We start from the raw sequence: 21,585 nt of genomic DNA, 5'->3' as shown, positions 1-21,585 counted from the left end.
TGACCGAAAGGACAAGATCCCGGATACAGGCGGCCGAAATGAGCTTTCTCCGTAGGGTGGCTGGGCGCTCCCTTAGAGATAGGGTGAGGAGCTCGGTCACTCGGGAGGAACTCGGAGTAGAGCCGCTGCTCCTCCACATCGAAAGGAGCCAGCTGAGGCATCTATTTCGGATGCCTCCTGGACGCCTTCCCAGGGAGGTGTTCCAGGCACGTCCCACCGGGAGGAGACCCCGGGGAAGACCTAGGACACGCTGGAGGGACTATGTCTCCCGGCTGGCCTGGGAACGCCTCGGGGTTCCCCCGGAAGAGCTGGAGGAAGTGGCTAGAGAGAGGGAAGTCTGGGCGTCTCTGCTTAGACTGTTGCCCCCGCGACCTGGCCCTGGATAAGCGGAAGATGATGGATGGATGGATTCTTCTTTTTATATCATTAGCATTTATGTAATAAATGTAATATGAAAAAACAAAAAAACAAAACAAAGTGTGACTGTGGAATGTCTGGCTATTTAGCTCATTTGATTAATTATCAATGTACTTTTACAGGGATGTTTTGTAGACTGTGTAGGCAGCGCAAGCCTGCGCCTAAGAAAGGTGCCACAAAGAAAAGTGCCACTTTTACCTATAGAAAAGACTATTTGGACCGGCACATCACCACAGAGCACCACCAGGAGAGCAGTACGTTTTGGGAGTTCATTTTAGTCCATCCTGAAGTCCGTTTTGCAGAGATGGACTAAAAATGAACTCCCAAAACGTACTGCCAGATTCTGGAAGATGGACTAGAGGATGTGGTGCTGGTCCTTCAAGAGTCACTCTCAACCTATCTGTCCATAAAGCCTATAAAAAAACCTTCTTCATGTATTTTACAACACTTCAGCTTATGATTCTTATTTAGTGGGGGTCATTTTTTAGGATTCTTTACCTAACTGAAGTCTCTGAGATCCTGACACCTTGCACTTCTGGAGACTCCAGGTAGGTTGCAGCTTTGGAAAATGGTGGCGCTGGAGACTAAAGGGTTCCTGATGGTTTCACCCTTAATTCTTCACCTTAATTCTTAATTCTTTTGCAGTTAACAGGTGTCTTTTCTTCACCACCTGTTTTTGTCAGATCCTGCTGACCCAACGAGCATTTCACTGTCCAATGGTCATGCCTTAACTGCAATGTCTAGTATTGCATTAGTATTGCATCCTTCTCATGGGCATTTAATACTTTTTGACTTTTCAGTCTGAGTTAAATCTCTTTTTTGGCTCAATTTATCTGTAAAAGAAAACATGCCTAATAATTCTGCACACCTGAATATAAAGTGATTTTCATTTCCAGCCTTCATGAACAATTATATATCACTTATACATTATTAAATACTAAATCAATAGTAGTTATTAGGATTACTGTGGTTTGGAATTGGTGAAATGTGCCTGGAAAAAAAATATGATCAGAAAATCAACGTGCCTAATAATTCTGCACTCCCTGTATATTGCCGGTTGAATTCCTAAATATTGTAACTAGATATAGTTTTTTTTAATCTAGGTCGTGTGAATGGGGTTGCAAAGCAGCTAACAGACAACTTCCCCAAACTTGTGACCATGGCCTGTGCTGCCCACAGACTGGCCCTTGCCTGCCAAGATTCATCAAACAATATGAAATACATGGCCACTTTCAGGGACCACCTGCAGGACCTCTACTTATATTTCAGAAATAGTGCAAATCGTACTGCCACTATGAAGGCTGCATCCACCACCCTGGGTGTCAGTGACTTAAAGGTAGGGTAGGTAAGAATGATCTAAAACACTTTTGTCCAAATTTGTTTAAACTTTCTTTATATGTCAATACATAATTAAAATGTAAGTACTCTGAAAAAGAGAGTATAAAAATCGAGTGACTCTAGACTTTTTAATCTGCAATAAACACCGCTCATTATTTTCGTTCGGGCCGAAACAAGTGATTGGCTTGGGCGCCTGTCACTCTCTCTCGCTACCATGGCTACCACCGCTTTTGCTCCAGGATCTGCCACATGCACGCACCCCAGTGTTGCCAAGTCGGGCTACTTCCACACTGTTGCCGCGGGCTGTTTTTCATGTCCGCGGGTTGAAGCGACCCCAATTATGTGATATTTTGCCCCGGGATTTGCGAATTTTAGCAGGCAGCCCTACCAAAAAGGCACATATTTTGCCCCCCAAATGTGATTTTTTTTCCGGAGAAACATGATTGGGCTTGTTTTGGGCTAGTTTTGAGTAGAAATTGGGCGGATTTTGTTGTGAAAACCTGGCAACCCTGCCGCACCCGTTTGATTTGAGGAGTTCGCGAGGCTGTATTTCTGCTGGACAGGTAATCTTTCATTTTGATTATACATTTTTTTGGTTTATGTTTTCATGAAGCATGTATCACTAGCACACGTAGCTGCCTAATATAGCTAACATAACATTTTCTTAGAATAAAGTTACAATGTTATACACTTAGCGAGCCATTAGTAGAGATGATAAATACTCAATATGCTTAGCTCAAGTTGATCGCTGTCGTGTTGAATTTCGCAAAATGTAACTTTAGATAACAAAATGCATGTGTAAAAGCTAGTATACTGCATCCAGGAACTTTTTTTAGAACTAAGTCAGCTTTAGCTACTACCCTCTGTCTAAACTCTTTTACCATGTTCACCGGGAACTTTACCTGCACGTTTATTTCCGCGGTTTGTTTTTATATTCTCTACCAATGTTTACTGATGCTTTTATCTTGTATCTGTGTGTGTCGTAGACGTGTTGTGTGTGTATTTTAAACTTTACCAGTATCGGCATTCTAGCTTGATAGTGAGTACTAAAATACATCTTATTTGTTTTATTCATAATGATAAAGTTAGATTTTTTATTACATGTGATTCTTACATGATGTCACTACATGCACTTCTTCTCCGCTCGCCTCAGGTAAATAATGCGTCTTTCAGCTGACGGTCGGCGTGGTGCGTTCATGTGTTTTGGGGGCGTGGCTTTGGAAAGAGTCCAGAAGGGAGAAGGTGGAGTGAATGGAAATAATGAGCTGTCTTTAAAACAGTCGTGAGAGGTCTACAGACACTTCATACTTTCTTTTTCAGAGTACTTACATCTTAATTATGTATTGATATATAAAGAAAGTTTAAACAAATTTGGAAAAAAAGTTTTTTAACCAAATCCTACCTACCCTACCTTTAAAGCTAAAGGTAATATTATTCTGATACAAAAAGTTATCTTCTGTCTTTTCATAACTAATCATTATTGCATATGACATTTATAGGAAGTGAAGGACACACGCTGGCTCTCACAGCACAAGGCCATTGAGACCCTGCAGAGGAACCTCAGTGCTGTCCTTGGAGCCTTGGCAGAGGTGCCTGGGGCGAAGGGACTATTTACATTTTGTGCTACATACAGGTTTGTGGCTGCCGTGTACCTCCAGGCCGATGTTTTGCCCCATCTCGCCTGCCTGTCTAAAGGGTTTCAAAAAGCGAATGTAATTTTTTTACATATCAAAGAGCAGGTATGATAAATGTGCACAATCTAATTCAAATCTGTTTGATGTGATGCATTGACATTTATTGTTTGCATGTACTAAATGGCAGGAAAACTTTTTTTTAATTTAGGTTCCTGTGACAATACAGAATCTCAGACATGTCAAAGAGGCTGGACAAACTCCACTCCCTGGATCCTTCTTGTCTTGCCTCCATAAGGACCTTGATGATCCCCAAGGACTTGGAGCCTACAATATACAGCATGAGGAGGAGTGGGATAAAAGAGGGCGAGAGGTCCAAGATGAGTCAAGGGAGGGGCAGTGGGTCAGAATCCAGCGAGAGGTAAATGATAATTTGCTTAGTGCATGAGAAGTACAGCAATCTTGTTAGGTGAGCTTCACTTTCTTCACATAGATGTGACAAGATTAAAAATTGATTTGTGTAGGCCTAAATGGTACATTTTAATACCTTTTAAAAGATAATCAGTAGTCCTGAACATACTCTCTGATTTGGCCCTTAATGCCTATTATGTAGGCTCTTCCTAAAAAGATGCTGATCTGGTCATTGTAGGTCATTCGCCCTTACATAACTGGCCTGGAAACAAATCTGGAGGGAAGATTCCATAATCTGGACATCCTTGGAGCCTTCCATGCCAATTTTGCCCTTGACATGAGAAGGAAGTCATTCAGGAGTGGCTCTCATTCAAGACCCATGTCCTTACTGGGATATTCAAGGTGAGTGAATTGACCTGACTGTTCACACACACACACACACACACACACACACACACACACACACACACACACACACACACACACACACACACACACACACACACACACACACACACACACACACACACACACTAATGCCATGACAAACCCTTATCTTTAAAGAACAAGGAGGAGCTCTTGAGTTTACTGGCAAGTGAGTTTGATGAGTGGGCCAACCTCTACCCCTCTGAACAGGGTAATAGCAAAACATTGAAATTCCCAATGTCTTTATATTGGTGCATTTTCTATTGATAATAATTAGCATTTTGCTTTATCTTCAGATGAAAACAGACCTCAGGAACCAACTTCAAGGAGAATACCTGGCAGCTTGCCTGAGGATCTCCATCAATGGACCCTGTCCTGAGGCCTTCCCTTATGATAGGGCATTAGAATCCTTTTTTAGCAAGCCCCGCAAAATCATGTGCTCTGACAAAAGTTGCGGATTTTGCAGCAAGTAGGGTGTTTATAGTAAATGTAGTATAGGGTGTAAAATTTGTTGTGGATTTGAAAATTAGCTGTGGAATTTGTATAGGGTGTGAATATTTTGATAAATATAATAAAGTTCTATGTAAATAATCACTAGCGAAGCAATTATTTAGAACCCCAATCCCCCCCCCCCCCCCCCCCCAAACCCGCCCCCCACCACACATTGCTTTCTAATCTGAGGGAAACATTGAAGAGGGCCGCCGCAAAGCCAAAGACCTCATTAAGGGTGGCCGCCGTGATACCCTCGTCTCCGGCCAAGACAGCCTTCGGAGTCCTCACAAAGGGAGGAGCGGTGGCTCATTGATTTTTGGAGACAGGCAGCCAAGAGTCCGCTCCAGTCATCCAAGAGTCTCCTAGAATCCGCTCCAAGTCTCCATGAGCGTGCTCCAGTTCTCCACGAGCCCGCTCCAGCGCACAAGCCCGCTCCAGCCCACGAGGCCGCTCCAGCCCATGAACTTGCCCCATTCCCTGGCAACCTGAGACTCCTGACCTGTCATGGCCGTCCAAGGCTCCTGACCCGCCATGGCCGCCAAAATACGAGCTTGGTCATAGATATATCCATCATAGATGCCTAATTCTACTGATCCTTGCAGGCACTAATGAGGCATCTACGCATACATCTGTGACCAGGCTCGTTTTTACCTCACTTAGCGGAAGTTATGGCGGAGCTCAGAGATGATCACGTTCGTCTGATAAGAGGTAAAATAATAGGATAAATACTGCTCGGTTTCTCGCAGAAACTGATCGTTTCGCTAAATAAGACCCTTATTCATCGTCTGGTATCGTTTAAAGCCATTTGAAGCTGTACTGTCATTTTGACCTTGAACCGTTTGGAGCCCATTGAAGTCCATTATATGGAGAAATATCCTGGAATGCTTTTATCAAAAACCTTAATTTCTTTTCGACTGCAGAAAGAAAGACATGGACATCTTGGATGACATGGGGGTGAGTAAATTATCAGCAATAGTTTATTTCAAAGTGAACTAATCCTTTAAGGTAGGGTTCCTCAAACTCAGTCCTGGAGGGCCACTGTCCTGCAGAGTTTTGCTTCAGCCCTAATCAAACACCTGAGCAAGCTAATCAAGGTCTTCAGGATCATTAGCTGTGTCCCAAAGTGAAGGGCGCGCACTTCGAAGGCCGTGCACTTCGAAGGCCAGACCAGGCCACGCCTTCGAAGTGCATGAAGGGCGAACCGAGGGACAGGGTTGCCAGGTCTGCACAACAAACCCCTCCAATTGCTAATCAAAAGTAGCGAAATCACGGCCAAAATGGGCCAGCATATGCCAAAACGCGGGGGGCTCCCAGTACAAATATTGCTAAAGTAAAGACAACTTACACCTGTGGACTATAGGCAGAGCCGGATTAACGCAAAGGCAAACTAGGCACGTGCCTAGGGCCCGATTGGCGGGATGGGGCCCAGACAGAGGGACAAAAAATAAATAAAATTAAAATGTACAAATGTCCTATCTACAATTTATTTCAATATTTATTAATTAACTAAAAATAGTGACGATGTTTATCTTAACCATAGACTGTTACATTACGTCACATTAACGCCAGCCCATGACTGTATTTATTATAATCAGGTCAGAGCGGGACAACAAAGCTAGCAGGCAGGTGTTTTGAGTAGGCTAACATTCAAGATGCTTTCGGTGCGGCAAAACGTAAAAAGACAAAAATGAAGAGGAACAAAAGAAGAGACAGCGGGGGGCTTTATAGAAGTTTCTGTCCGCCAGCTGTGAACCTGCTCGAGTCAGCAGAGCCAAAGGCCGAGCCATGCCTGGAGACACGGCCCGAAGACGCGGTGGAAGATGCGGCGGAAAATAAGTAAAACAACATTTCCGTGTCAAGTTTTATGCTGCGTTCACACCAAACGCGAATAGAGCGTCTGGCGCGAGTGATTTCAATGTTAAGTCAATGGAAAGGCGCGTTTACTCGCGTCTGGAGGTCCCGCGGCGCGGAAGGCGCGTTTCGCGCGGAACGCAGCATTAAGTTACAAGAAAATCTAATTCAAAATGATAATAAAAGATAAAAACAAATGTAAAAAAAGAAATAAATCATTAAAAGAATAATGGCATGGCCCTACTTTACATATGATATAATAATCATGTATGGCTCCCATAATAATTATTATGGGACAATTATTTTAAACAATTTTTGTACAAAGTCCTTTATTTTACTCTTGGAGATATAAGTCAGCCTTTCCAGTCCAATGCACTCTGAAAGTTCTTTTATCCATTGTTTTATAGAAGGTGCTTCCACGCTCTTCCAGTTCAGCAATGGCTCTTCTGGCATGTAACAATCCAAAGTCCAATAGTCTAGTGTGTTTCTTTGTTTGTGAGAAACCTGTAGGATATATTCCTAGTACACAAAGTTTGGCACAATGTGGTATTTTATGACATCCTTCCAGAACTTCTGTATATCAGAACATTCCCATAGACAGTGAATTAGAGTTCCTTTATAATTTTGGCATTTTGTACATATATCAGGAATATTGCTAGACATATGATTGAGTTTTTCAGGTGTTATATAAACCCTTGTCAACCATTTATACTGTAATAATTTAAGCCGCGTGCTTATGATTTGTTTTTGCGCTTTTAAACATGCTTCAGTCCATTCAAATTCCTCTATTTATTCTTGAATGGCTTTCCTCCATGCGTTTAATTTGTCTACAGCAGACTCTTTATAGTTAGACATTATTAAATTATAATATTTTGACAATTGGCCCTTTTCACCTCTTTTTTCAATTATTTCCTTAATTAATGACAGTTTGGGAATGTACATAATATCTGTAGACCTGGAAGACATAAAACTTTTAAGCTGTGAATATTTTTTTTTTAAATGTTTTGAGGGAATCTGGTGTTTATCACAAAATTCTTGAAATGTAAGAAGTATACCATCCATATACAAGTCTTTAATAGTCTGAATACCTTTAGTTTTCCATAGTTTAAATCCTCCATCCTTATATTTATTATTATTTATTGTTAGACAGTTTCTAAATGGTCTTGATGAATGTGAAGGGGTCATGTTTGCCTTCTTGTTCTTAATTACAACATTTATAAATGTTGTAAGCTATTGCATTTTGCAGAAAATCTTAATTAAATGTGTTGATTAAATGTAAACAGAGCAAATAAGATAAACTTATTTGCTCTGTTTACATAGTTTACTGATACCTATTGTTTATTTACTGGTACTACTGCCTTAACAATGACACCCAATGGATGAGGATAATTTAATAGCATTTAATAGAGCCATGTAATGACCTATAAATAATGAATATCAAAAAATAGTCTGATGGACTGTTTAATATACAACAATTTGTAACCAAAGACTAGGCTATGTAAAATGTGAATTCACTTTTATTAGTAACTTTGGTAAGTTTCAGATTTCAATTCAAAAATAACATCGATGGAGGGGGGCCCAAAAAATGCAGCCTGCCTAGTGTAGTCCATTTATTTAATCCGGCTCTGACTATAGGCTACAAACAAAACAACCCACATCAACAGTAAATGCTTCCCAATTCCAGACTTGGCAACAATGAACCGAGCGTCGTTGAATGGGCTAGCAGGTGTGTGACAACTGACAGCGGACATTCGCGAGGAGATTTTAAAAAGAGAAATGGAGCAGAATTTATTTATTTATTTTTTGCTTTTTATGAGTTTTATTGGATTTTGACATGCTTCAAAGCCTGAGATGATGGGAGACCGGACCATAAGCACGTAAATCTGTAGCATGTGGTTAAATATTTAATCGTTAAGTTGTAACTATTGTTTATTTATTATGTTAATTGTAACTGTTACAATATATTTTAAACATTTATATATTTACGTCCAAGTCTTTATTTAAGTACTTATTTTTATTCAACTCACATCATCTCAGATGCAATTGTAGCTTTTTATGACATGCCAGCCGTCGACCGATTCAGCCCCGCAAGCCTGCGGACAGTGGAAATATGCACTCATCCCAGAAGAAGATGATGTCCCGCTGGCACAGACCTTACCAGGGTTTCTATTGTGCATTACCATCCCGGTCCAGCTCCACCAGCGTCTCCCGCTCAGCTCAATGAAAGTGTAGAAATGTTTTCTTCTGTTTCAGCTGTTAATTAAAATTTCTGTTGTTTCTGATGTTTATTGTAGGCCTATGAATAGTTGTAAAAAGTAATTTATGTCAGGTCAACTGGAAGAGAGACAGATGGATCCAATAGCGATTTAAGTTGTACTAGTTGAGAGTATAAACAGAAATAGTCCGTAGACTACAATAAACAGGTTGACACAGAGGCAGGAAGTAGATAGCAATATCGTCCAGCTGATCCTCATGAAGCAACAGGCAATCCTCCGATGAGAACACAAACTCAGGCACGTAGATCAGGAAAGGGTGGTGACGCAGGGAAGCAGCGGACAACTCAGATCGGCGGAAATCCAGAGACCGGAATGGAGAGATCACTCAGGAACCAGAGGGGAACAAACACACACGAACAGCACCGGGAAACAGCCTAAAACGATCTGACAAGAAAAACCTGACTGTTTTGTGATTCATACCTGGTTATATTATGTCTATGAAACAATAGGTTGTTGCTGGTTCCCATCCCTAAAAATCAGACTTATAGCAGTCTTAAACTTAAAGTAGTTAAGGCAGTTATATAATATAGTTAACTACTGAACCTTATTGTAAAGTATTACCCAATTAATATTTCATTGAATAATAGTATATCAAATATAATATTTTTTTAATAACTCCTTCGTGTTTTATATAATGACCACTAGGAGGTGTTCTAGGCGTATGTTTTCCTTGATTAGTTTTCCCTGAAGAGTTGAAAATGGAAGTATCACTAAAACACGCACATCCAGCACGCGCAGAGCATAAGCAGCGCTTATTTTTTTTCACCGCCCATGTTAACAGATTAAAGCATACACCGTTTAAATGATTAATCATGTAAACTACCTATACACATACATGTGTGTTTGGCACAGAGGGGGACACGGTCACATTCTCAGCAGATATATGCTGCCCGTCACAAATCAAAGCATGAGACAGAGAGGGGTCGTAGGAGAACAGCGGAAAGAGTGACAGAATGGACGACACACCAAGGCACTCGTCTGTATAGTAGCTATACAAGGGCAGCAGTTGAGCTGCGCGTGAAAAACGCTGCCAATGTGAAAAGTACAATTGACTCGCGCTGAATCCGATCAACTAAACTTCACTGTGGTCTAATCAGCCTTATCTAAACTTCTGCGATCGTGTTGTTACTTCAAATAACAAGTCAAGAGAGTGAACAATGCACATCAAGACAGGAATTTTATTTCACTATTTAAGATAGCCCGTTGGGCACTGCGGTGATACATTTTGGTAGCCCGACTGGAAAACACATTAGCCCCGGGACATCGGGCGGGCCATTTTGCGAGCCCTATATTCTATTACATACATTTTTTTTAAACAAATTTCCATGGCTTTTCCAAAACTTTTCCAGGGCTGGAAATTGCTACTTTAAAATTCAATGACTTTTCCAGGTTTTTTATGACCGTACAAACCCCGTCTCATGTGACGATCAAGACTTCCTTTTCGGTTGAAACCTTTTCTTTCCACACTGAGGGCATGTGTAGGGTTTCTCTCTGGAGTAAATTCTCAAGTGGACTTTAAGGTTATGATCAAAACTTATTCCACACCATCGGCAGGTGTAAGGCTTCTCTCCAATGTGAATTCTCATGTGCCGATTAAGACTTCCTTTTCGGTTGAAATCTCTTCCACACTGTTGGCAGGTGTAAGGCTTCTCTCCAGAGTGAATTATCATGTGCCTGTCAAGGCTTACTTTTTGAGTGAAACTCTTTCCACACTGTTGGCAGGTGTAAGGCTTCTCTCCAGTGTGAATTATCATGTGCCTGTCAAGGCTTACTTTTAGAGTGAAACTATTTCCACACTGTTGGCAGGTGTAAGGTTTCTCTCCAGTGTGAATCCTCATGTGCTGATTAAGACATCCTTTTCGATTGAAACTTTTCCCACACTGTTGGCAGGTGAACGGCTTCTCTCCAGTGTGAATTATAAAGTGGTCTTGAAAGTGTCCTTTATGATTGAAACTCTTTCCACACTGAGGGCATGTGTAGGGTTTCTCTCCAGAATGATATCTCATGTGGTCTGTAAGATTCCCTTGTTGATTCAAATTCTTTCTACCCTGAAAGCGGGTGGAATAACGTATAGTTTCCTTCTTTTCAGCTTTTTCTCTGCTTTTTCTTGAAGTCTTTTCAGTCTGTGAGCAACTCAAATATTTTTTTTCAGTTATGAAATCATGATAATTCTCATATTGATCTATGTCTTCAATTTCCTTTAGTACTTCACACTCCTCTTTCAACGGCATCAGGTCTAAGGCAAAAAAAAGAGACAAAAGTTAACCCGTTTAATAGCAGAACACAACAGGCATCAAAACATTTATACATGACCAACTCACTTTTTTCTTATCAGTACAAAAGAGACTCAACATACTCCATCGATTTAAGTCATACAGGTAAGTGTTATACATCATTATAATCTGTTAATTTTCTACTTCTATTTTTGTGCACTCAAAATAAAAACAAAAAAAATTAATTAAGAAAACAAACATGATACTGCCGCCTCTCTCTCAATTAAGTCCATTCTGAAACTTCATAAAATGAACTGCAACTTAGTGAACACATGTCACACAAACATGAGACATATGTCTAAAGAAATGCTAATGGGCCACACCCATGGAGCGTGCGCTCTACGCAAAGGCCAATTCTGAGGAGATCTATGCAAACAAGTCAATGCCCACATTAATTCGGTCACACACCTGATCTCAACCCACTGGCTGTCACAGATCATCTCGGGCCACTCATCAAAGAGTGCTTCAAAGATTCTGCTACTGCACAGTAGTACAAATGTGCAAAAACCAATACGCCTGTTTTATAAATCAAACAGTGGCCACACATTTCAAAAACACACTGGTAATGCTGATGAGAGAGAATCAATACACCCTCATTACAGATGGCTCAAATGACACGGATAGGAAAGAAATGGGTTTACATCATGGTACCCACTGAATTATAGCCATATTTTTACTCATTCTACTCAGCCAACAGCAAGAGAAGAGGATATGGTCGTAGGATATTAAAATCCAACAGGAAAAAAAGTAACAGTTGCTTTTATATTTGTAGGAAATAAAGATGACCAAAAAATGAATAATTGTGTTTATTAAACAGCTGTACACTGCATAGATCATGGACTACCCTTCCATCTGGCATCCTTCTATTCCTTACATAAAATCGGTTTCATTTTTGGAAAGTGTGATAATGGGAATGTGCGCATCAATACATTGAACCACATTGGAAAATCCTAAAGGAAACGTCTCAGGTTATGTCTGTAACCCGTTGAGACGCTGTGGGAACACTATGTGATTGCGTCATGAAACACATATGAAATCAGCCCAATGGAGAGACTGAACATCATAGGTGGATGATGTCACACCAAGGGAACTCGAACTGCATCGATATGCTGTTGGAACCCTATACCCACACCTACATAATAGCGAGTGCCGGTCCAGGTGAAACCGTAGAGCACACAAAGAAAAAAGTACCCTTGACGCTGGAGTGGAGCCCAAATCCAGGTTATAAAACCTCACAGAAGTGTGTGGAGAGGACCAGCCCGCCACATCACAGATATCTTAAAGGGAAAATCCTGAAAGTAAAGCTTTAGAAGCAGCCATACTCCCAACAGTCTTTGAAACAGTAAGTGACCGACCTAGCTTTAACCAATTTACAGCTGAGAGAATCATATCGATACGAGCAGGAGAAAGAGCGCCTGCATCATCGTTGAATCGCCAAATCACACCTAGTCCTCTGAGCTGGAAGAAGATCACTTTTCTTTGAATTGAGCACATGAATGCCCTGTAGTAGTAGTGGAGCCAGAATTGCATCCACACATTTCGTGAATGTAACGGGTGATAAAGCTAGACCAAATGGAAGAACCTAATATTGGTACACTTCACCCCCCGAAAGGAACTTCCTGTGTTGTGGTAGGATGGAGAAATATGCGTCCTTGAGATCTATCATGACAAACCAGTCCGGGGACTTGATTTGTGACGATTTGCTTTAGCATGAGCGTCTTGAACTTGAGATTGTTCACAGTGAGATGTAGAAGCCAAAAACTGGACGTAACCCCCCTTTTCTATTGTCAGCAGGACCCAATGAGATATTTATATTGATTATATATTTGGCAGTAGTTTACACACTGCCAGAAACTCTACTTAGGGTACCAGTCTCGAGACTGGCCTCTGGTATTTTTCCAAGTCAGTTTGGTGCTGGTAGGAAACAACCCAACAGACTGCTCTGGGACCTCCTGCAGAGCAACATGACATCATGACTTTGCGTAAACATACACGCCACTTTCTAAAGCCAAATGGCGTGTTATCTGTACGCATTTTGAGCTATCAGCGTGTATGTCTATGCCGTGTGATTCCGCGTGCATGTCTACGCCGTGTGATTCCTTGTGTATGTGTACGCCGAAACGAACCATCATCTCCGCGTGCATGTCTACGCCGTGTGATTCCACGTGAATGCCTACACCGAAACGAACCATTATGTGTGTGTCCCCACAATGTAAATGGATTTATAAACATACTAAATTATGTTTTTTTGAAAATGTAAAAATGCAGAATGTTTCTTGAGATGGGTAGGTTTAGGGGCAGTGTGTGTGTGTGTGTGTGTGTGTGATGGGTAGGTTTAGGGGTAGGGGCAGTGTAGGGGGATAGAATGAAACGGCGTTGATAAACACGCTAAAAACCGATTATGCGTCTTGATAGCACGCCAAAATTGCATAGCGAATTGGCATGTCATACATACGCCATTTTATGAGATCAGTCTGTGCAGAGGATCGCTGGAAACCGCTGCGCTCCGAAGCACACGAGGTAGCAGGGTTGGCAGAACGGACCCCTGCGGTAAACCCTAGCGGTTCGCTGTCCTCAAGTTCCCTCTCGCATTTTCTCTTGAAGCCAATACGGAAGTAACTTAAACTGCAATTCATCGAATGGCCACTAGGCTCCAGAAGGGAGCAGAATCTCATTGAGCTCATGTTAAAATGCCCAACTTTACAGCAGAAAAAAACAAGTTTACAGTCTGGTACAAATTGTGGTTTTGGTCTATATGGCCAGTTTTGCCCTTCATGACAACTGTGAGGGGGGTGAATTTTTTTATAAGTCATTCGTTTACATTATATAATGCCTTGAAGTTCTGCATAATTAAGGATGTGGCCACTTTGAGTGACAGATGGATAGCCATTTATCCGTTGTCTGTTAGTCACTAGGCTTGTTTGAGATGCGCCTCGCCTGAAATTCAGCCGAGACTAGGCGGCTGCAGTGAGGGGAGGAGTGAAAAAAGTGCAGGCAAGACGGACAGTTCTTTCTTCTCGTAGTGGATCAGACACTTGCGAGATCAAAGGCAGATATCACGGGATTCATTGTTGCTGATAAACTGGATGTAATTTAAGTTCTTTTGCTTTTATATGAAAATAAATATGATGAGCAAGACACCCAAAGTTTTTGTTATTTATTTCCATTCGAAAGACGTGTTTATCAATCATTGTTACTTTAATTACATACTAGTTTTTATATATTTTTGTATATATATATATATATATATATATATATATATATATATATATATATATATATATATATATATATATATATATATATATATATATATATATATATATATATATATATGACAACAATCACATAACCCACAGAGAGATCGCCTTTGTTAGAGAGTTTGGGAATATTCAAACATAAAAACATGATATCAGAGTTTTAAAATCAAACATTTAAAAAAAAAAGAACCATACATCCATACATTTTCTATTATCCGGGAGTGACGCGCCGCCAAGATGGCAACGGCCAGCTCGACCCTACTTTACGCTTCAAAACTGCTCTTCAGAATCCTATGGGTGACGTCACGGACACTACGTCCATATTTTTCTATATCTATATCCCATGTGTGTAATATGCTGAGTAATATGTTGACTAAGATTTACTGTATATGTTCACGCTAGGTTTAATCTAGTAATCAGTTTAAATAATTATTAAATACTCAAGTTGGTAAGGATGTTAAAATGTTATGTTTTACAATAATTAATATGGTTAGTAGTTTGTATGAAGTTAAAAATTAAATGTTGATATGTATTGGGATCATGGGTATTGCATCTGATTGGTCGTGCGTGTGCGTGCGTTTGCTCATAGTCGGGGAGTTCTCGCGATACGCTTCATTCTGAGTAAAACTTTGAATGAGAAGCATTGCGTCTGATTGTTCATTGATAAACGTGCTCCCTTACAGGTATATGAAGCGTACATTTGTACACGGGAATATTAGAGTTTCTAAATGTATTTTTGCTAGGTGTTGTGATGTATTATTGGGTGGGGTGCGATACGGGATGAGTACAATGTAAATTATCAGCTGGTGAGCACGCGGTTCGCGCGCAAATCGGCAATGTGTGTTTGTAGGGTGGTTACATTTATACGGTTAAGTTGTTCTATAAATCGCCCTGTTTAGTTAAAAGTATATGTATGATTTGTATTGTCGTGTATGTTTGATATGAGATGTGAGCTTTTGAATATTAGAGTGTGAATGTTTTAGGGTGGGATGGACAATACTTTTAAGTGTACTCATTTATTCACTGTGAACGTGAGGTGCATTGAATTTAAAGGTGAAGTAAATAAGAGAGCTCATCCATTTATTGTGTATATAATTATATAAAAAAGAGAGCTCATGCATTAGTTGTGTGTAATAATTGTTCATTTATTGCAACATTCATTCTGAGTAAAACTATGAATGAGAAGCTTCGTGTCTGATTGTTCATTGATAAACGTGCTCCCTTACAGGAGTGCTACACGTGCAGGACTGTTTTACTTCAAATGTTTACACAGTTCAGCTTTGAGAATGAAACCAACCTGTTTGTTCCTCAGTTTCTTCATGTTTCACTCTGAATGTTTCTTCAATCTTCACGTCTTCACTCTCCTCTTTAATAAACGCCATCTTTATGTAGACGTGGATCTCAGTTTTTCTTTGTGTTTGAAAACTCTGTCCTGTTTAAGATGAGAATAATTAACAGAAACAAATCCACACAATTTCTGAGTGTCTCAATCAGCTCTAGTTCAGTAGTTCAGTTAATGGACTTACAACACAACAAATTAATAAAAGAATGCTAATTATACAGACCCTTAATATATTAGTCAGTTTAGCTATTTAATGATTTGTAGAAATCGAGATAGAAAAAGAGCGCTTCGAATCACTGAATGATTTGTTGTGAATCAATCGTTTCAATTGACTCGGGAGAGTCGAAAGCTTCGGTTCTCTCGTCACTCGCCAGAGACTGTTTATGTTTGAACTGATTCATGATAAAGAGTGAAATGAGACGCTCCTTCTGTTACTCATGAGTTTCATTCTGTTACTTTACTCACACAACACTGATAAATGTTAGATAAAGCAATGCAGTGTTACATTTAATAATATATAATTCATGCTGCATTGCTTTAAACACTTTAAACGCTTAAAACACAAACCTTTCTCCTGCCGAATCACAACAGATGCTGGACGCGGCTTTATGACGTCATACACCAAGACCAAAATAAAAGTCCCGTTCACTGCTGAGTATAAAATCACAAAAGTGAATAAACATTTACATAGAAAATATATATTAATTAAAATAAGAAGAATACAAAATTCAGAGTTGAATGTATTATTGAAATACATTTAATAACACAATGGTAAGTAATACAGTTCACATTGAGAGATACATTTTTTTTTAAATCACTCTAAATCAAGACTGTACCCGAGTTTGTTTGTATACAATACAGAAAACACACTTTATAAATTAAATTAATGAGGAAATACCATAACTTCACAAGAAAATAACAGGGTTTCTGTGGGTCCTTAAAATTTTTGTTCAAATTTAAGGTCATAAAAATTAATAAATAGTATAAGAAATTTTAATTATAATTTTAACAGATTAGAGGTCTGCACAGGTTTAAACTGATATATTGTCCATTAAAAATTAGCCCGAACCCGACCCGAAACCCATACATTTTCCGGGACCCGTCGGGCTCGGGTCGGGTAGCAGACCTCTAATGCAGATACCAATCTTGAATTTTACAAAATGCTAAATGTAATTCTTAATGTGGTAAATAACAAACCCTACGTAGTTTTTTTTATTATTTAATTTTTTTTTAGTAACACTTCAGAAATACAGGGACTGTAAATGTAGTCCTTTTAAATTTAAAATGATGTGCTCTAATGTAATGTAATTATGTAATGTGCTCCGAATTGCAATAACTAGTTAAGTTACTTATACAAAACTTTGGGAAAGTTTTAGGCACATTAGACAAATGCCTTTGTTTTACATTTACCTGTTTTTTTTAAATTAGCAAAAATTGCTAACATTTTCTCTTTTTTTTTGTTCCAGAATAAGAGAGTACCAAAGACAGCAGCAACCAGCAGAGGCTGCACAGCCCAGTGTAGGGCTTGGCATCAATTTCTTCAAACCCGCATGTTCATTGAATGAGGAGAGCAGAGACGAAGTTTAGATTAACTGTTTTAATCATTAATTAAGTCAGATGAATGAAGCATACAGCGCTCTGGGCCACAGCTATCCCTGATTACACAAAGCTACGGAGTCTTGTCCAGTTTGTCTGTGACTGACTCACTTTCCCTCGACCCAAATATATAAACACAATAAAGATGTGGGCAGTCTTTTTTTGGAAATCAGATGAATTCTGGTCCTCTGCCTCGCTTGCAACACCTCACTCCCAGAGCCGGATTAAATAAATGGACTACACTAGGCAGGCTGCATTTTTTGGGCCCCCCTCCATCGATGTTATTTATGAATTGAAATCTGAAACTTACCAAAGTTACTAAAAGTGAATTCACATTTTACATAGCCTAGTCTTTGGTTACAAATTGGTTGTGTTGTATATTAAACAGTCCATCAGACTATTTTTTGATATTCATTATTTATACGTCATTACATGGCTCTATTAAATGCTATTAAATTATCCTCATCCATTGGGAGTGTCATTGTTAAGGCAGTAGTACCATTAAATAACCAATAGGTATCAGTAAACTATGTAAACAGAGAAAATAAGTTTATCATTTACATTTAATCAACACATTTAATTAAGATTTTCTGCAAAATACAATAGCTTATAACATTTATAAATGTTGTAATTAAGAACAAGAAGGCAAACATGACCCCTTCACATTCATCAAGACCATTTAGAAACTGTCTAACAATAAATAATAATAAATATAAGGATGGAGGATTTAAACTATGGAAAACTAAAGGTATTCAGAATATTAAAGACTTGTATATGGATGGTATACTTCTTACATTTCAAGAATTGTGTGATAAACACCAGATTCCCTCAAAACATTTTTTTTTTTTTAATATTCACAGCTTAAAAGTTTTATGTCTTCCAGGTCTACAGATATTATGTACATTCCTAAACTGTCATTAATTAAGGAAATAATTGAAAAAAGAGGTGAAAAGGGCCAATTGTCAAAATATTATAATTTAATAATGTCTAACTCTAAAGAGTCTGCTGTAGACAAATTAAACGCATGGAGGAAAGCCATTCAAGAATAAATAGAGGAATTTGAATGGACTGAAGCATGTTTAAAGGCGCAGAAACAAATCATAAACACGCGGCTTAAATTATTACAGTATAAATGGTTGACAAGGGTTTATATAACACCTGAAAAACTCAATCATATGTCTAGCAATATTCCTGATATATGTACAAAATGCCAAAATTATAAAGGAACTCTAATTCACTGTATATGGGAATGTTCTGATATACAGAAGTTCTGGAAGGATGTCATAAAATGTTTGTCAGAACGGTTTAATCTTAAAATACCACATTGTGCCAAACTTTGTGTACTGGGAATATATCATACAGGTTTCTCACAAACAAAGAAACACACTAGACTATTGGACTTTGGATTGTTACATGCCAGAAGAGCCATTGCTGAACTGGAAGAGCGTGGAAGCACCTTCTATAAAACAATGGATAAAAGAACTTTCAGAGTGCATTGGACTGGAAAGGCTGACTTATATCTCCAAGAGTAAAATAAAGGACTTTGTACAATTATGGGAGCCATACATGATTATTATATCATATGTAAAGTAGGGCCATGCCATTATTCTTTTATTGATTTATTTCTTTTTTTACATTTCTTTTTATCTTTTATTATCATTTTGAATTAGATTTTCTTGTAACTTAATGCTGCATTCCGCGCGAAACGCGCCTTCCGCGCCGCGGGACCTCCAGACGCGCATAAACGCGCCTTTCCATTGACTTAACATTGAAATCACTCGCGCCAGACGCTCTATTCGCGTTTGGTGTGAACGCAGCATAAAACTTGACACGGAAATGTTGTTTTACTTATTTTCCGCCGCATCTTCCACCGCGTCTTCGGGCCGTGTCTCCGGGCCTGGCTCGGCCTTTGGCTCTGCTGACTCGAGCAGGTTCACAGCTGTCGGACGGCTGCCCGACAGAAACTTCTATAAAGCCCCCCCCGCTGTCTCTTCTTTTGTTCCTCTTCATTTTTTTTCTTTTTACGTTAACTTTTGCCGCACCCGTTAGCCTACTCAAAACACCTGCCTGCTAGCTTTGTTGTCCCGCTCTGACCTGATTATAATAAATACAGTCATGGGCTGGCGTTAATGTGACGTAATGTAACAGTCTATGGTTAAGATAAACATCGTCACTATTTTTAGTTAATTAATAAATATTGAAATAAATTGTAGATAGGACATTTGTACATTTAAATTTTTTTTTTTTTTTTTTTTTTGTCCCTCTGTCTGGGCCTTTTTCCAACTTGTTACTGCCTTCCGTGTGTGCCTCCACGACGCATGCGCGAGAATATGACGCAGATCCGGCGTTCGGACAGATGACCCAGAAGCGATTTGTTTACAATCAGAGGAAGACGCGCGTGTCTAAGCTGTTGGATTCTACATTGATCGTGCTTTAGGTCTCGGCGTAGTGCTCAAAATGGGGCTTAAGTGTGCATTTCATGGATTCCCGAACCCCGGCGCTACGTCATATTCTCGCGCATGCGTCGTGGAGGCACACGCGGAAGGCAATAACAAGCTGGATAAAGGTGTTTTTTTTATTTTTTTTTGCGCACAAAAACTATTGTCGTCGCATCGTAAGATTATTGTAGAGTCACTGTGGTGAGATAGACTTTGTAACGACATTTTAAGTGCCTTTTATCGGTCTTGGGAGTATAAGTGTACTGAATGCCAATGGAGGCCTATCTGAAGCCTTTCTCAGCCATCAGCTTTCAACAAAAATATCTTCATTTGTGTTCCGAATATGAACGGAGGTCTTACGGGTGTCGAACGACATAAGGGTGAGTAATTAATGACAGAATTTTCATTTTTGGGTGAACTAACCCTTTAATTTCTACAAGGTTTCTACAAGCATTTAGCAATAATGCACAAATAAATATTTTATCCCCATCACCAGCATAGCAGGATTTGCAAGAGCAGAAATGGCAAAACAAGCAGTGCTACTTTATGATGTAAATTCTCCAAGACAACAAGAAATTAAGGATCTGCTCATTGGCAGCACTTTACCTCTGTCAATTGTTGAAAATCAGCATTTCAGGCATTTCTTGAAAGCAATGGACAACAACAACACTCCCATTGCAAGAAAAACAATCACCGAAAAACACATTCCTTTGTTGGTTGATCAGGTTAAGGATTCAATTAAAAGAAGGCTCCAAACCCAATCATCTGTTTCCATAACAGCTGACATATGGTCTGATCGAACCACGTGGTCCTTCTTCGGTGTTACAGCCCATGGATTAAACCAAAAGCAAAATCAGCTGGAGTCCTTTCTTTTAGACTGTAGGAGGTTTTGTGGCAGACACAGTGGAGACAACATAGCCATCATTGATGAATATAACATTGCAAGCAAAGTCAGGTACATTATTATTGATAATGCAGCCAATATGAAGTGTGCATTCAAACTCAAGCTACCACAGGAAGAGCATCACAGTGATGGCAGTGATGCAGAAGATGAAAACTTGGATTATGAGAGTCTTTGGGAGGATGTGACCTGGGAAGACGAGACTATCCTGGTGAGAACAAGACAGAGGTTGTCATGTTTTGCACATTCTCTCTGCAATTAGTTGTGCATGATGGAAAGAAAGAAGCCAAGGCCTTTTCTTCAGCACTTGCCCAAATGTCAAAATTAACCTCATTACTTCACACTAGTAGCCTACTCAGTTTAAAGAGCAATTTGAGGCTACATTTGGGACAGATAGATCAATTCCTGCAGCTACATCCACATGCTGGAACAGTACATTCAAGGAGCTACAAGCCCTTACAGCACTTGACCATAGGGCTCTCACACAAATTTGCAGTTCAGACTTTCAACATGTTCTTTTTTCAGTTCGTGAATGGGATCAACTGAAGGATTTAGCTTCTGTTCTCTTTCCTTTTGCGGAAGCAACAGACCTTACAGAGGGTGAGAAAATGGTCACTAATTGTATGGTGGTGCCCACTGTACTGGATTTAAACCTCATCTGCTTCGAATATCAGAATCAAGAAGTCATTGCCGGCCACTAGCCACAGCCCTTTGGCAATCACTTTTAAAGAGATTCTCAGGGATCTTTGTGAGAACCAAAATGGTTGAGCAAAATGGGAGAGAGGACTAGTTCAACAATAATTTATATTTCATTGCTACAATGCTTGATCCTCAGTTTGGCCTTAACTGGGTTGATCTAGATGTAACCAACAATGAGAATCCAGATTCAGTGAAGAAATTCAGAGAGGATCTGAAAAGATCACTTATAGGTAG

At 39.6% G+C, this 21,585-nt stretch overlaps 1 protein-coding gene across 1 annotated transcript; it reads right to left on the bottom strand.

Moving 5' to 3' along the window:
- Positions 1–10,001: 10,001 nt before the first annotated feature.
- LOC307138407 (uncharacterized protein) lies at positions 10,002–16,345 on the bottom strand. Its single transcript, XM_079836684.1, has 3 exons — positions 16,285–16,345; positions 15,673–15,807; positions 10,002–11,078 (listed from the first exon to the last, which is right to left on the bottom strand). Exons 2-3 carry the CDS (start codon positions 15,755–15,757, stop codon positions 10,270–10,272), a joined length of 894 nt encoding a protein of 297 aa, XP_079692810.1. The 5' UTR covers positions 15,758–15,807; positions 16,285–16,345; the 3' UTR covers positions 10,002–10,269.
- Between the last annotated feature and the right edge of the window lie 5,240 nt (positions 16,346–21,585).

This window comes from Gobio gobio (assembly GCF_949357685.1).
Source record: "Gobio gobio genome assembly, chromosome: 15".
NCBI classification, from domain to species: domain Eukaryota; kingdom Metazoa; phylum Chordata; class Actinopteri; order Cypriniformes; family Gobionidae; genus Gobio; species Gobio gobio.
Note: the sequence above shows the minus strand (reverse complement) of the source record. Positions and strands in the feature narration are given on the sequence as shown.

Coding starts and splice junctions, on each gene's coding strand:
- LOC307138407 (XM_079836684.1), bottom strand. CDS start 15,757: ATGGCGTTTATTAAAGAGGAGAGTGAAGACGTGAAGATTGAAGAAACA. Junction 11,079..15,672: donor AGAAACTGAGGAACAAACAG/GTTGGTTTCATT, acceptor TTTTTGCCTTAG/ACCTGATGCCGTTGAAAGAG.